Below are 16645 nucleotides of genomic sequence, written 5' to 3'. Positions count from 1 at the left end.
ACTCACAGTGACACCCTTTGGTCCTGGCGTGCCAGGAGTGCCTTCATCCCCTTGAATTCCCTATATAATATAGATTGAACAACATTTTATTAGTGCAGTTTATTGACCTTGGACTCTCCACAAGTGTTACCCAGTAATATACTGCAGGCCAACTGGGGGGACTGCTGAGTCAGAGGTAAATGAATGTAAGAAATGTAACTGACCAACTAAGAAACCTGAAACCCCAAAAAACAAACAGCAGTTGGCAGTGGTAAAAAGTCCCCCCCCCCCGACCACCATGGGAGAACCTTGAACTTTGACCCCTAACCTCACTTTTCATTTTTTTCTTTTCAAGAAACAAAAAAATGTGTCTTATGATATTCACTTGCAAGCTATCTTTCTTTTTATCACTGCTTTTGTTTTCATGAGGTATTTTTGTAGAAGGCTTTTTTTCCATTTTTAAATGATACACACCACAGTGAGAAAAGCTGTTGGCTTGACTGATATTTGAAGCCATAACTTTCTATTGTTTACACAGCACAGTCCTAATCAGAACACTTATGTGTTGTAATGAATAACTGGCTCAATAGGCTTCAATAGGCCACTTTATGAAAGCCATTTTGAAATGTCACAGAGAAAACGCACAGGTGTGAATAATCAAATTAACAATGGCTCACTGTCACACTGCCACGGCTCACCGGGACACTTGAATAGAAGTGAGCAACCGTTAATCAAATTGATAGCACCTGTGCTGCTGTGAAGTGGGCCTATTATACTGTAAGATGAAGTAGGTCAGCTGTCTTCCACGTTCAGGCTAGAAGCCTGCTGGCAAAAAAAAATGTTTTGCTTTTGTTATCACTGCTTAATCTAAAAGATGTATTATTGCTATTATTATTTTAAACCATTTTGGAGCAGAAAAAAAAAAGACAGCCTGGCATAGTTTTGCCTAAGGCCGGTTACACACTGGCTGCGTGGTGTGTGCTTGGCGTTTCTGTTGCATGTCAGCTGCGTGGCGGCTGCGTGGCATTTTCTATGTCTTTACACACCAGAAACATGTCTGACTCGGCGCTGCTGCTGCTAGCCTTGTCTGGACACATGTATGTTTCTCGTTTATAAAATGAAATACCATGTTAAACATAAATATATACTGATTTGATTACAGCAAAAACAACGTCGGCACTATTGACGGCAAAATAGGCTACAGAATATTTCGTTCTGTATTGACAGGTGCAATAATAGATAATCGATTTTTTTTTATTACATTTATATCAGACTTTCAAACATCAAAATGTCATTTATTAATATGTATTAGTGTCTAAATGACATATAAACATCTTTTCCTATTCTATTTTGCCTGGAAACGCTTCCAACACGCTTGCGTGTCGCGTGAAAAATAGGCATTGGTTCTATTTCTAGCATGCACGTGTTTTCGGCGCGGCTCGAGCCGCGTCTGAGACGTGCGTGTCACGCAGGCAGTGTGTAAGCTCTAACCTGTTAACATGGGAGCCGAAATTAAAACGGACACGCCACGCAGCTGACACGCTCACTCAGGGTGTAACCGGCCTAACAGGCTACAGTTGTAATGGCTAACGAGGGAGCAAGCAATTGCTAGCTTACACAGTTTAACCAACTTTACTTTGTTACGGACAAGTCTGTGCTATTTTATATATATATATATATATATATATATATATATATATATATATATATATATATGTATGTATATATATATATATATATATATATGTATATATATATATATATATATATAAACGGATAGCTCAGTTGGTAGAGCGGGCACATGTATATAGAGGTTTACGACGCAGCGGACCCAGGTTTGACTCTGACCTGCGGCCCTTTGCTGCGTGTCATTCCCCCTCTCTCTCTCTCCCCTTTCATGTCTTCTGCTGTCCTACCCAAATAAAAAAAAATATATATATATATATATATATATATATATATATATATATATGAATCGATTTTTGTAATTCTATGGATCAATTTGGAATCGGTAGAGCTTGAATCGCGATTTTTTTGCACACCCCTACCAGTTGATGCTTCATCCAAGGGGAAGTCAACCAAACTGCCCCCTTTTTTTCACAGGCTGAGTGGTAATTGTCCAGAAAAACATATATATGACGCCGACTTGTCAGAACAAGTGCGTATCTGAGATCAGTGCCCAAAAACACAATGAATAAAGATAAAACTAAATATGGGAAGGACACGCGCACAAACCTTTTGTCCAGCTAGACCTGGCAGTCCTGGATTACCATGCCGCCCCGCTTCACCCTGTTTACAAAAAAAAGATACAGATGAAAACATAGCAATTTGCACAAGTGCTGCAAAACCCTGACTGAATTCATCAACAACAACAAAAATATATATATATATATCATTCTTACTTTGTCTCCTTTGTCTCCAGATAAGCCATCAATACCTGGCACACCACCAAGTCCCTGTCAGAAGATCGGAAACACGTCATTAACACCAGGATGTGAACTTTCACTATAAGATTCAACGTATTAATGAAATCCTCCACATGTCCGGGTTCACGAGTGCCACACCTTCTCTCCTTTTTGTCCAGGAGCACCTGTCAACCCTACGCTGCCTGTATCACCCTGTAAACAGAAGGCAAGTTACTGACTTTTGACCGTACCGTAACACACATGCATGCAGGAGGGCCGGTAACTCAGGCGACGATCAGTATCAACCTGGTAGCGTCACAGAACATGGTTTAGTGAGGGTTGGAGGATTAATGTAGAGCAAATGTCAAGCGGTGAATGAATGGACTTGATTAACCGAGCAGTCGAACACAGACATTTGGACAAAAAGACGGGGCGTTAATATTACACACAGGACACAAAGAGTTACACAAGTCAAGATACACAAACACACATAGAAACTTTTGAGTAAATGTTTGGGCGCCAGAATATGCTAACAGCTGTCATCTGCTTCACCAAGACCCACTATGGTCTGGTCGCACATCCAACCAAAGACTCAAAGGAACAATGGGTTTCCCACTTGTCTTTCTTCACAGCGTTGCACTTTTGGTTTTGTACACTGATGTCACGCGCCATGCCAAGCGACATGCGCGGAGTTTGCGGGGAGGCAGGGGGAGCACTGCCCCCCCTGAAGCTGAAACGGGAAACTGCACTGTTTCAAAAATGAGTGGAATAATTTCTTATGGCATAACCAGATGTTTTAAAAATACTTTAAATAACACAAAACAAACAAATGGTGATAGGTAATACATCTGATTTCATATACTGCTTTAGTAAAAAATAATATTTTTTCAGGGCTCTGGCTCTCACCTGAGACCATTGTCGACGCATATGCAGGACGCAAAAAAAACGATAATTACTGTTGCACTAGTCTGGACATCTTACCGTGCCCATGTTGCAATAAAGGTTACCTAAATGTCGTGTATATTAATTTGCTGTCAGCTTACTAATTGATTGCGCGTTTTGTGTAGATTTGGACTTTTATACGTTTTATTCCTCTTTGTTTAAACGGCGAAGTTCACCTGTTTGGAGCTGACTGGTGAATGTGACGCGCGTAGTATAGGCCTAGGCCTTGCTGGATACACCGTGACTCGGTTTGTGGATCTACTGATCGCTGTGGATTACTTTTTTTCATGTCATTGGATTACGGCAAAATACGGATCTTTTTTCTTAACGTGTCTTAACGTTTTATGGTGTGATTGCGCTTGGTTTCTGCGTTTGGAGAGGCATCTCGACAGACTGTAGGTCCAACACTGACGGTACAGATCCACTTTTGCGACACGACTGTCGGGTGGTGTCGCGACGTCATATAGCCATGGTTGATGCTCCACGCCCCTAACCAGCAGCTGATTGGACGAACGCGTGACGTGGGTGTGGCTACTCGAGAATTTCAACAGAGTGTCATGGCGGCTCGTTGAGAATACGATCTCGTATTTTACAAAAATAGTTCACCGAAATGTGTTTCTGAAAACATTTTAAGCGAGAAATAGGCCATGCAGTTGCTGAATATGTCTTCATTTCAGATCAACAAAGGTCAGTTTGAAAGATTTTCGTCTACTTCTACTGGATAGTCGCGTCGCGTTCAACGCGATTCATTTGCATAAAGCTGGGCATCGGCAAGCTTTTTGACGCGCAGCATTTTTTCAAATGTAGCGCTGCCTTCCCGGAATGCTTTGCAGGAGCGTTGAAGTCGCTTGACGTCACCCATAGGAATAGAGCGGGGCGCGACGCGACAGAAGCGTCGCACGGACAAGTGGATCTGCACCGTGAGTGTTCACTGTTACATTTTAGTTCAATTTAAGTGTCGGGGAATTCCGCCACCGTCTGTCTATTGTGCTCCAACACAGCTGTGCCGCGATTGGATTTCATAAGGGGCGAATTGTTAAATTGTTACAATGTAATTTCAAATCTGCTTTAAAAAATAAACATAATGTTTATTTAGCATGTTTGTTTTGTCCATATGTGCTTGTGCTGTGTCAGTTGCTGTGTTCCAAGGTCTCAGCTGCTACAATGATTTTTTTTTTGTTGCCCCCGGCTTGAATGTCAAACTCCGCCTATGCCAAGCAATCCCCTTTAGAGACCGAAAGCTGGACTGAGTGAAAAGCAAAAGGCGGGTAAATGACACGGTACCGCGAGGCCTTTGCCGACCGCAAGACTTCACAAGCCACTTTACAAGTCACAGAAGGTGGACCTTTAATTACTTTGGGAGCTTGTATCATTTTAACGCACGTCATTTCTTTCTATCGCAGAGATTGGGAGGGACGGACGGAGGCCCCCGCTCTGCTGCGAATCTGTAAACCAAGAAGACGTTATCTATATCAACACTGCCATGCGTGGAATTGCCTGCCAATCAAAGCCGGATGAATTCACTTCCCAACCCCACCCCACCCCCACCGTGCGACTCGACGGCCGAGGCCAATTTTTAACCGCAGGCTTGGGGTGGGCTTACGTCATTTCAAAGTTTACGGCGACAAATTGCAGCCTTCGTCGGGAGAAAGTGAAGACAGATGCTCACGCGGGAAGTTGGAAATAGCAAAAGCGACAGGGATGCCCTGCATTCAAGTCTGATTGAATGTAGTTTTATCAAACCAGCGTGGCTTTACAGCAGTAAAAGAACTACAAAATGAAAATGCACACATCCTGAAATGAGTCCTGCTGTCTGCCTGACTGTTACTGACATTCAAATAAAATAAAAAGCTCCCTACTGTTGTTTTTTTGAACACTTTACCTACACCTGTTTCATCCAAAAGAATGACACGTGTGTTCTCCAAACTATCACAACCAAAGTAGAATAACACACGTGAGAAGACCACGTCTCGTCTTCCAGACCACTTGTGGCCATTTTTAACCGTCCCCTCTCGGGACAGCTTGAATGATGCACGCTGAGGATTTTGCTTCAAGGAATAAATTATACTGTGAGCGTCCCAGCTGGCACTGCCATGCAGCGCAGAGGCTGTGATTTTGGACAGACTGGGTGGGCGTCTGCGCGGGCCTGCCCTCTCTGCTATACACATCCTCTGTGGTAACCTGTCCCTCTAATTCTGACAATAACAGCTGTTTTCAGCATTTTCCTAGCCACTCCCTGACAGAAACGTAAGTCGAATCAAATGAAATAAATATCTAAAATAGCATATAGAAGAAGCATAAAATGAGAGATAGGAACAAAAGGAAGATAGAACATCAGAGAGAGAAATCAGAAAACTGTGTCTAAGATGTACATGCATATGAAATATGCACGGAGACAAAAGGTGAACATGATGCTCATGCAGCATCAGGAAGAATAGGCGCACTTACCTTCTCACCTCTGTCACCTTTGACAGAGTTTACATTGCCCTGCAAATAATTCATCGACAAGGATCAATTATTATCGAGGCGGGAAAACAAAAGCAGAGATAATAGCTGGAAGGCATGCAGTCTGAAATAGATTAAATATGTATGATTGCTACTGAAACTCTTAACAGCACTCATGTGTTGAAACGTAATCATTCAGCTATTTTCTCTCTAATGAATACTACGCTTTTATTGTGCACACTTTAAGTTTTTCATACAGTTTCTCCTTTTTCTCCTCTGATTCCAGGCGATCCGATGGCGCCTTTAAGGCCAGTGTCACCCTAAAAAAAAACGCACGTTCACACAATAAAAAAAAAGTAGAACAAACAGCTCTGGAACATAATCAAACTGTAGTCTTTTCACACTCAAAAAAGTACTTTAAGGCAACGTTAGATGACCTTTTCACCCTTAGGACCTGCAACACCAGGCGGACCAGTATCTCCCTGTGAGAAATGGAAAGAAAGACGTCTTTCGAAAGCCATTTAAGAAAAGGATTCCCAACTCATCTGTGAAATAATACACAGGGATAAAGTCTGGTAAAATCCGGTGGCTTTACCTTATCTCCTGCAGGGCACGAACAGTTCACTTCAGGGCCTCTCTTCTGCTCCACAGCAGTAGGTGTCGGGGTGGGGAGCTCCACAGGGGTGGCCTCCGTAACCACTTTCTTAGGGCACTGAAACGATATGATTCATGATTTATTTATTAAAAGTAATGGTCAAACCAAATAACTGTCAGGAGTATCTGATGAGCATTGAGCCACTCTGGCTTGACAATAAATGGCTTTCAGGCAACATCCCTCAACGTATAGTGGCCAATGCTAAATATGTCTTTTAGCTGTGTAAATATCTAATGTTAGCAAAAGAAAATATGGTTACAATTTACTTGAAGGTATCTACATAAGAGTGACATGACACTGTCATGAACGTGTCATAAACATTATTAACAAGTCATAAACGTTTATGACATAACGCGTCTGTCAGTAAGTGTCATTCGGTTTTTGTCATGACAAGTTAGGGTTAGGGTTCATGTGTCACGACTGTGTCATGACAGTGTCATGTGTTCATGACAGTGTCATGTCAGTCTTATGTAGATACCTTCGAGTAAAATGTTACCGAAAATATTATAATTATACAAATATGACTTTTGATCCATCCATACAATGTTCACGCACTTTCAAACAAGGCCACTCCCATTAAGGAGACAGGAAGTGTGTACCGTTTCATACCATTGGTGCTGCTTGTAATGCACCATCTTTAGTTATAGAGAATCTCTGGTGAGATCCCAAAACACACCTGCAATTACCGCTTATCGCCATAGGTATAAGAGAAAGAGAATGAAACAGAGCTCTTCGAGATTGTAACTTTAGAGTTAAAATAATTAGAAATTTGGTAAATGAACTGATATTCTTGCCAAGAATTAGATGAGAAGATCAATTCTCTCATCAGTCTCATGTCTATGCCCTAAGAATGGCGCTTTGCTCAGCATTTATTTTAGTAATTAGCTTAGCTTAACATAAAGACTGGCTGCAGGGAAAAGTAGCATTCAGTTGCTTTACAAAATGAGCCTGGCGGTTGGCTGCAGTAGGTAACAAAGCCGAAAGCTGAACGTTTATGTTAACCTAGCTTTGTCTTTAAGTTAAAAAAAAAAAAAGTTTTAAATTAGAAACTAGCTTGGGATACCGACAGGGCAGCTTACTGTGTTGAAGTAACCTGCAGTTAGAAACAAATCATCTTTGTGACACTGTCTCCAATACTCACAGGACCATTGGGTATATCACAACAGGTTTCCAGCTCTGCATGCTTGGAATCGCAGTAAATCATCATCCTCTGGAGGTCAAACTGCAGGGACACAGACACACAATTGATGAACATATCAACCTCCAGACAATAACATTTGCTTTCACACATCCCAATATCTCTAGAGTGGAGGGTATTGGGGAAATTTAAAATCTCTCATAATGCTTCGTGTATTGAACTACCACACATGCGGGGGCAAAGACTCACATCAATAGGGACACTGTCATAAAGCCTCTTCCCAATCACTGTCTTCCCCTGGATATCAATGTCCTCCCTGTCTCCAATGGGCAGAGTCTGGATGTGTTTGCAGTCCAGGTACAGAGACACCGACTTGGCCTCCACGCTGAGGGCGATCTTGTGCCAGTTGCGGTCAAACAGGTTGTCGACTTCAGGGTTCTTGAACACAGCTCGGACGGCGTCTTTTGTCAGGCCAACGGCGTTGTACTCCACCGCCTTGTTCTCACCGTCCACGCGGATGGACACCTGACAAGTCGGAGGCGGGACAACGTCAACGATAGGAGCGGGAAAGTACAGGCAGTCAAGTTCAGTGGTGGAATTGGACTGAGTACATTTACTCAAGTACTGTTTTGAGCTACTTGTACTTTGTTCCCCAAACAAATATATTATGATGATTATATTTATTATTATAGCGTAAGATAAGACTTTATTGATCCCAAGGTTGGAAATTCACATGCTTCTCAATATAATATAACAAATAATAATAAATTAGATACAAATATTAAATGCACACATTAATTCATCAATAATTATATATATAATGCTAAAATAATAATAATAATAATAATAATAATAATAATAATAATAATACATTTTAAATAATAATAATACTTTTTTCTTTTAAGTATATTTTGATAACCTGTGGCAGGGCTGTAGTACTTGAGTCCGGACTCGAGTCCACCTTTTAAAGTCTTTCACTTGTCTTGGTCTTGTGCCTTGTTGGACTTGGAATGGTCTTGGACTCTTGGCTATTGAGAACAGGTCAAGTTGTCCCTGGCTGCTGATTCGAGATCAGTTGTACAAAACGTTGCCTGAATTCTATGCATTTTTTAGGCCACATCCACACGTACCAAAACAATCTTTTTTTCCCCCGTCTTCCCTGGCATCGTTTCAAGAATATATGCGTCCAAACGGATCCCTTTGTAAATGACTCAACGCGCTACTTCATATTCCAGGCCTGTAGGTGGCGCTGTTTCTGCTACAGAAATTCACCAAAAACTGGAGAAGAAGAGGCGCTTGCGCGCTGTATATAAACAGACAGTAGAAGAAGAAACCAAATGCAAGAAGAAGAAGAAAGGTCGAGAGGTGTGGTGATGACATCATCGATACGCAAGTATGCGGCATCGCCGTCCAAACGAAGACACAAGGGTGGCGTTTTCGAATTTTTTCACCCTGGGACCAGGTTTCAAAAAAGTGCGTCTTCAGGCAGTGCGTTTACAGGATACACTCCTTAATCACTATATCATAGTATTGCATTGAAAAGACAATATTGTCTATTGTGGTCTTGAACAAGACTCGATTTGCTCTGGACTTGGTCTTGACTTGGTCTCAATTGCCTTTGGACTTGGTCTTGACTTGGACTTGATTAAGTTGGTCTTGACTACAGCCATGCATTGTGGTATTACTGCTTTTACTTAGGTAAAATATCTGAGTACTTCCACCACTTGTCAAGTTCCAAGTCAAGATGTGGAGAATTACAGAGATCAGAAAACTTAGTTTTCTGTGCAGGCAAACTAGGAAAGTAAATAATCAAGCCGATTTAAGGTAGAAAGTTTAGAAATGTTGTCTCAAGTCTTTGCTTTAACATGAAGAATTATGGTACAACTTATAGTATTCCAAGTGACATTCCATTTGAAATTCATGATCAGGAGTGTGGATTTAATTACATCTGGCTTGACAGATGTAATTAAATAAATAAATTATTAATAATAATAATAATAATAATAATAATAATACATTTAAAAAGGATCTGAATAGTCAGTGCACTGTGCCTATTCTAAGTTGGTCTTGTAATTGGCCAAATCCAAACACACAGTAATAGTCAAATTTATAACTATTTACATTGGGATGACCCACCTGTGGGATTCCATATTTGTCAAAAACCTGCCAGAGGTACCAATCTTCACGTCGTGAGGTTTTCCTGAATTTGAATGTCGTCACGAAGGCATATTCATCTGGCAACCCTTGAGGAAACACGTCTCTACAGGGTAAAAGCACATTGTTATTGCTGACATAAACCATGCTTTATTTCACGTATGTCATGAACACAGAGTCACAGTTTAGACTTTTATGCACAAACACCTATAACCGCTTTGTCTGTCTACAGTTCCTTCTCTCCAAAGCAGAGTGACATTGCATTACATGAACAAAACATTTGCATACAGTGTCATATTTTAATATCCACTGTAAGACGTGCTGATACAACTGTTTGACAATCTTTTATTCCTTTTGAGGTGAATTAAACTCGGCATGAAATGCATGAAAACATTCTTTTGTGTGTTATTCACTTTGAATAATTTCAGTAGGGGTCCAACAATACATTTTTGCCCTAGGTTCCCCAACACAGTGGTTCCCAAAGTGGAGCAAAGAGGGGAATCATTTGTTGTCTATAATTCCATGCATAAGTAACACAATGACAGAATGTATGACTATTTCGGTCATGGGTTTAATGCGTTTCATACACTTTCTGTAATAAAACACCTAAAAGCAAAAAAACGTATCAGATGGGGGACCCTGGGACGAAATCTTATCAAATGGGGGTCTGTGGTGTAATTTCTTTTGGTTTAGGGCCCAGTCACGTTAAAAAGTTTGGGAACCACTGCCCTAACAAGTTTCTCTGGCCATAACTTTAAGTCACAACTTCACAAAATGTGCATCTTATTGTTTGCGGTATAGGGTGGTCACTTACTCTGTTTGCTGCACAATGGGCATGGTGCCAAGGCGAACGTAAGAACTTTGGCCTTCATCAACTCTGGTTCCCAGAATATCTCTCACATTGAAGTACTCCATCAGGTCGAACCCTGCAGCAACACAATAAAATAGCCTAGTTGGACTCAAGTCTCTCACATACACATAAATGAGCACCCAAGGCTCTTAAGTCTTGAGGTTGAGTTATGGCTTTGTCAGATTTCTTGGGTATACTGAGGTTTAATTGGGTCAGTCCCACCACACCCTACGGCCACTGTGTTTGTGGCTTTTTGGAGGAAGATTAAAATCACGGAATAACTGTGAAATTAACATTCGTTTGATTTGCTGCCAGAGGAGAAAGAAAAAACTTCTTTCCATCGCTGTTAGGGTCCGCTGTTGGTATAAGTCTGAGAGTGTGCGCACGTGTGTCAACGTTGCCCTGCAGCTTGTGATTTGAAGTGGTGTAACCACAGGTCATATTTAGGGGGTTCAGAAAGGACACTCCCTTGTGCAGAAAACAAGCGCTGTAGCTATGGCAATGCCAGCAGGATGAGTTGTTGCAATGCTGCCAGTTTGTCCGGCAGATCTCACTGAAAGCTGGTGCTTATGTTGTGTGTGTGCACTGAGCTCTCCCGAAAGCAGACTGTGCCATTAGCGAGCCAACGGGATGAGGACAGCCGCGACGTATTCCTGCACGGCATTTCAGCAATGCAACTAAATCTATGAGATGTAAGGTTTCCGGTGGGAATATTGACACCAGCGCACTTAATCTTCCAAAGAGGAAACCGGGACATTAAGGTGGTAATGTGAGAGTCTGGCAAAAGCTTAGCAGAGGTCATTAGAAATAGCCTGGAAACAGGTGGTAAGACACACAGGCTGCCACTGTGCCATTAGCAACAGAGTAAAAAATACATTAAAAACAAAAGCCAGTTTCACAGACTGAATAACTGAGGGGATTCGTCATCCGCCACAGCTATTGTGTATGTCAGTAGTGTCTCAGGTGCACTGTTAGGGATAACAGATTACTATGCATTCACCACAGGGGGAGGGTTTCACTGTGCTGGTCTGTACATGAATAACATATTTTTTGGTGGACATTTCTCATACACCTCCATTCATTTATTCACTGGCATCTTTAACAGTTACCTCTACTGGTCAGTAAACGGTGCTGTTTCTGCTTCTGATTTTACTTAAAGCTATAGTGCGTAGTTTCTGTCTCCCCCATGACAAATTCTAAGTAATGACAACAACACTGTCGGCGCATCCACATTATAGGATGGATACCCAAACCGAGCCCTTTGGGTCCCGACGGGCTTGGACAGATATTTAGAAATTATGTTCGGGTCGGGCTCAGTCACATCAGCGCAATAAGGCATTGAACATTTTAAATTTAAAAAAGCTTTTATGTAGGTGCGCGCCTGTCTTAACGTGCGCTTGTTGCCCCGTGTGCGCTGATGCGCTCATCTGTTGACATTTCCGAATGCCTTCCTACAGTTGCTTAATAAAAGCGGGCTTTCCACACAAACAAACGTACATGTGTCATTAGTATGAGAAAAAAAACGAGATTTTAACTGTGTTGGGCTCGGACATAAATATATTAATGCTTGTCGGGCTCAGGCCGGGTTCAATTACTGCTTTGTCGGATGACACAAGTGTTCGGTGATCGCGCACCACCCCTACCCCTCCTCCACGCAGTTGCTAGTAGCCAAGGAGGACACGGAGGATTAAAAAAAACATGATGGACTCTTCAGAAGAGGTCATTATCTTCACTCGAGCTTCTGAGCGCCAAAGTCGCCAGACGACACCATTTTGTAAACGTAGCCATACTGACAGAAATACATAGACAGTTTTGTGGAGCAGATTTGTAGCATTAGCTTTGTATCAACTAATTTGGCAATGGCTTAAATGTAACATAACGTTTATTAATATAAAATAGTTAAAAGCCTTAAAGCTTTAAATACACAACCAGTTTGCCCATTTGTCCTTCAATCTTACTTTTATTTGTATTTAATGTTCTTTTATATGTTATTAGTAGCATAGTTTTTTATAACATGACTAAATGCTTGTTTTTGCAGTGGCAGTTCTCTACCATTTCAAACGGAGGGGCCAGGCTGAGGCCACATGTGATTTTAGGGGTACCAAGCACAGTATATCACGCAGGCAAGTGTTACATACTGTACCACCAACCCTCCATAGGTTTGGTTCTACAGAAGACTACAAATACACATAAAACAATAAAAAACAATCGTCTCTTTGGGGATAATAGTGGGGTTAAGAATGTCTGACAATATTTGCCACAGTTGGGGGGGGGGGTTGAGTCTTAATATTACGGGGGCACTGGCCACACCCTGCAACTGCCATTGTGTTTTTGGCGGTTTGACGCCAAAGCATAGAGACTACAATCTCAATCAGGAGAACTAGCCTAACCGAAGGTGTCAGAACTATTATTGTAGCAGTGTTCTCTAATACTACCTGTGCAGTCCCAGTCCCAGTCCCCTTCCCATTAAAACCAAAGGACACACTTTGCAAAAACCCAACATCGCAAGCAGAACACATGCAGCCAATTGAAAAAGAAAGACTATTGGAATTTGCTGTTAGAAGCCAGGTGTAAAAGGGCTTGGCTTATTTTTGAATCAGAGCAGAAGTCTAGCATTTCTACAGTGACAAGTGTTAATAATTTGTGAAAACGTCAAGTGATGCTATACAGAGGGATGCTTTGTTGCTCATCAGTGTCGCTGAAGGGTTTGCTCGAGGAAGCCGAGCAGCTGTGCAGTTTTTGCTGGCCTTGTTTGTCGTCGTCACCATGCTCGCATCGTGCACGTTCGCTCACCGCGCCGCTTCTGTGGCTGTTTGGGGGCCATCTTATCGCAGAGCTGTAATTTGGACTGGCAGCGTTTAGCGTATAATCAACTAAAAAAGTTATTTTGGACAGCCAAAAAAACGAACCAATGGGGTGATCTGCGGGAAAAGCCAGATGAGTTCACTGACTGGGAAAAGGCAAATGCACACACACAGCATTCTTTTGATCAGAGCAGATGGCAACAGTCATGCAGCGCAGTAGATAGTGAGCGCATGAGCCGCAAAGATGCTCTGCAGCCTCTCGTGTGCTCTCAGTACCCTGAGGGGTCGGACGAGACAGCCCATGATAAACACAAGTCTGACTCAAACCACAAGTCTCTTGGCTGTCAAATCAGCAGCAAATAATCTTGACATTTCTCACGGAGAATTACACTCTCTCTGCACCAGCGTAGGGAACATTTGTTGGGTAATCATAATTGGCACCTACAGGAGCTGCTGGTGTAGTGACGATAAATACTGTTTGTCTAGTACTTCTCTGTATGTAGAGAAAATCTCTATGTGCTATTTTTTATTCTTATTTTACTCCCTATTTTGTTATTTGTTCTTTAATGATTGATGATTTGTGTAAAGCACTTTGAGTTGCCTTGTGCTGAAATGTGCTATATAAATAAAATTGCCTTGCCTTGCCTTGCCACAATCTGAAGAAAAAAAAACTTTACTCATAAGTTTGACAATGTATGTCTTAAAGTGAGGCCACAGCAGTTACAGACTTACTGCATTTTGGGAAAACCCCGGACATCTTTGTCATGTCGGGCAGCTTCAGACCTCAGACCTCCGTTTGATAACAGCGGTCTAGGGCCCAATGCAGGTCTGGGCTCTCAGATCTGATTATGACGCAACTGTCTGTGCAACGATGTCCAGAAAAAAAAACATCCTGATACTTTCTCTCAAATGTGCCAACATCCAAAGTAAAATGAAAACTACACTTTTGCTGGGAACCTGCTGTGGCCTCTTCAAATGCTCCTGGTGGTCCTTTGACCTAATGTTGGAACCGTTATAATACAGAGAGCCATTTCTGAAGTTACACCATGGCAGTATCTAAGGATTTAAAATGATTATAGTAGTGACTTGTACCTCTTAGGGAGCACCATTTCATTTGTGGTGCAGGTTGCTAAATGTAAGATAAATCTAAATCAGTGCAGTGTGTACAGTATATTTATGGCGAATTCCACAATAACCTAGCTTTTGGTTACAAGAAAACATGTTCTCATATAATTTACCAGTGGGACAAAACTTGAATGGGAAAGATAAACAAAACACAGCCCAAAAGGATTTATTCCAATTAGAGTGCTTACAGCACATCTGACAAAGTGGCACATCTGCCTAAGAAAACATCAGTGGGTTTCAGTAATTTATCCCAAGTTTGTTCTAATTCCTGTGCGCTTTAGAGGAAAAGCCATAATTAGCATAATTAGCACTTGCTCGATGGCGATTATCTGATATTATGTCTCGGCAGTGGGAAGTGATGCTGTCAGCTGTGATCAGAAGCACATACTAATACTCTATGCTGCCAAATCACCCCTGATGGGCTGTTCTTTATCTTGAACCAAAAAGTCACTTCAACTTGTAGACACAACTTTTGAGAGTGTAGGAAGTTGTGATATCAAACGTCAAGCTTTCTCTAATAGCGGAGGCAACACTAACACAGCTTCAGCGATGTAAAGTAACTAATGCCTCATTTTCACTGCACGGTTCGGCTCAACTCGACTCAACTCATTTTTGGTATCAGGTGCATTTCTAGATTTTGTTTTCCCCTGCAGATAATACCCTGTCATTGTAGGCGGGACTCTTAGTTGACCTAAAACTGCCGTGACGTCATCTTCAACGGCAACGCTCCATTCTCGCTGGATTCTTTCATCAGCAACCACACAACAGAACATCTGCTCTAGCAATTGACAATGAAGCGGTTTTGGAGGCTGCCATTTTATTAATTCTGGGCCAATCAATAAAATAAATGCTATTGACGGTAGTTTGGCTATTTGAAAATGGCGTGTTGGTGCTTGTAATGGTTCTCTCTGACCAATCAGTGGTCTGAAGTGTTTTAACTCCATCTTCTAGTATCGGCTCCGCTCACTTGGAACTTCGACAGATGTGGTACCAAAAAAAAGTACCAGGCACCAGGTACTATCCACGAGTTTGGCAATGGAAGATCACAAAGAAACGGTTCCGACAGTCAAATCAAGTCGAGCTGTGTGTGTTACCATGGAGTGGAAATGTGGCATAAGTACATTTACTCAAGATGTGTACTTAAGTATCATTTTAATGTACTCGTGTTAAACTTGAGTACATCCATTACTGTATATTCTCCATAACATTAAATACCACTTTACCACATTTCAGAGGAAATTGTGTACTATCTACTTGAGTTTTAACAACCAATAGTACAGTATAAGTGATGTATAACAATAAAAAACATTGACAAAAAAACACAATACAAAGACATTTGATTCTTGCCAAATTTTGTTGTATTTTTTATCTAAATTCTTTTGGCTCCGTGGTTTGCACAGCAGCCTTTTAGCAGAGAGTATTTCACAGACAGATTGAATCTGCAGTCTGTGTTGAGTTTGCGTATTATGTCTGCATGGATTTCCTCCAGGTGCTCTGGTTTCCTCCCTCAGCCCAAAGCCATGCAGATTAGATGAATTACAGTAGAAAAACTAAATTTGCCTGTGATAGACATGTGACTTGTCAAAGGTGTACCCTGCCAATCATCCAATGCATGCTGGGATAAGTTCCAGCCTCCCACAACCCCGAAAATGATCAGTGGGTTAAAAAAAAAAAATGGATCGATGGATCGTTTGGTTTGTGGAATAATTATTCCTTTCTATATTTCTCATTGGAACTTCAATCATGAAATAATGATGCTTCAAAAATGTCATTGGTCTGGGTATCAGTGACTTTTAGTGACCCATAAAGGCTGAAATGTTGACTACATTTCTACTACTATTTGGCGGGGAAATACCTAGATACTGGCACAAGAGCAGAATGTCATCACTGTGCCAGCCAAATTTGTTAAGAGGCAAACTTTCAAAAACACACACACGTCTTCAGCGCTCTGACATCTCTTTTTCCATTAAGGTCAACATAGCAGGAGTCTAAACAGTCATGCCAGTGCATCTGTTTTTTCTCTCAGTGTGATGGATGTGGGTGGGAGACATAGACAGGAACTCAGATCCCCCAAAAGACACTCTTATAACAACATCCGACCTTTCTGGTTAAACGCTATTCGAGAGTTCTGAGAAACCTTCAGCACAG

At 41.6% G+C, this 16645-nt stretch overlaps 1 protein-coding gene across 3 annotated transcripts in view; it reads right to left on the bottom strand.

Moving 5' to 3' along the window:
• Positions 1-16645, bottom strand: part of col22a1 (collagen, type XXII, alpha 1) — a 96867-nt gene that overhangs the window by 66080 nt on the left and 14142 nt on the right. The window contains exons 5-16 of one of the 3 annotated variants that reach the window (XM_039821014.1): positions 10533-10644; positions 9701-9824; positions 7814-8089; positions 7568-7648; positions 6367-6483; positions 6209-6253; positions 6029-6091; positions 5775-5813; positions 2544-2597; positions 2382-2435; positions 2215-2268; positions 7-60 (exon numbers count right to left, since the gene is read on the bottom strand). In XM_039821014.1, coding sequence (XP_039676948.1) covers positions 7-60; positions 2215-2268; positions 2382-2435; positions 2544-2597; positions 5775-5813; positions 6029-6091; positions 6209-6253; positions 6367-6483; positions 7568-7648; positions 7814-8089; positions 9701-9824; positions 10533-10644 — 1073 coding nt within the window. The remainder of the gene's footprint in view (positions 1-6; positions 61-2214; positions 2269-2381; positions 2436-2543; positions 2598-5774; positions 5814-6028; positions 6092-6208; positions 6254-6366; positions 6484-7567; positions 7649-7813; positions 8090-9700; positions 9825-10532; positions 10645-16645) is intronic. The other 2 variants (XM_039821015.1, XM_039821016.1) reach the window with 2 other exon arrangements.

Source organism: Perca fluviatilis, chromosome 13, assembly GCF_010015445.1.
Source record: "Perca fluviatilis chromosome 13, GENO_Pfluv_1.0, whole genome shotgun sequence".
NCBI lineage: Eukaryota > Metazoa > Chordata > Actinopteri > Perciformes > Percidae > Perca > Perca fluviatilis.
The sequence above is the reverse complement of the archived record's forward strand: the minus strand, read 5'-3'. Positions and strand labels throughout refer to the sequence as shown.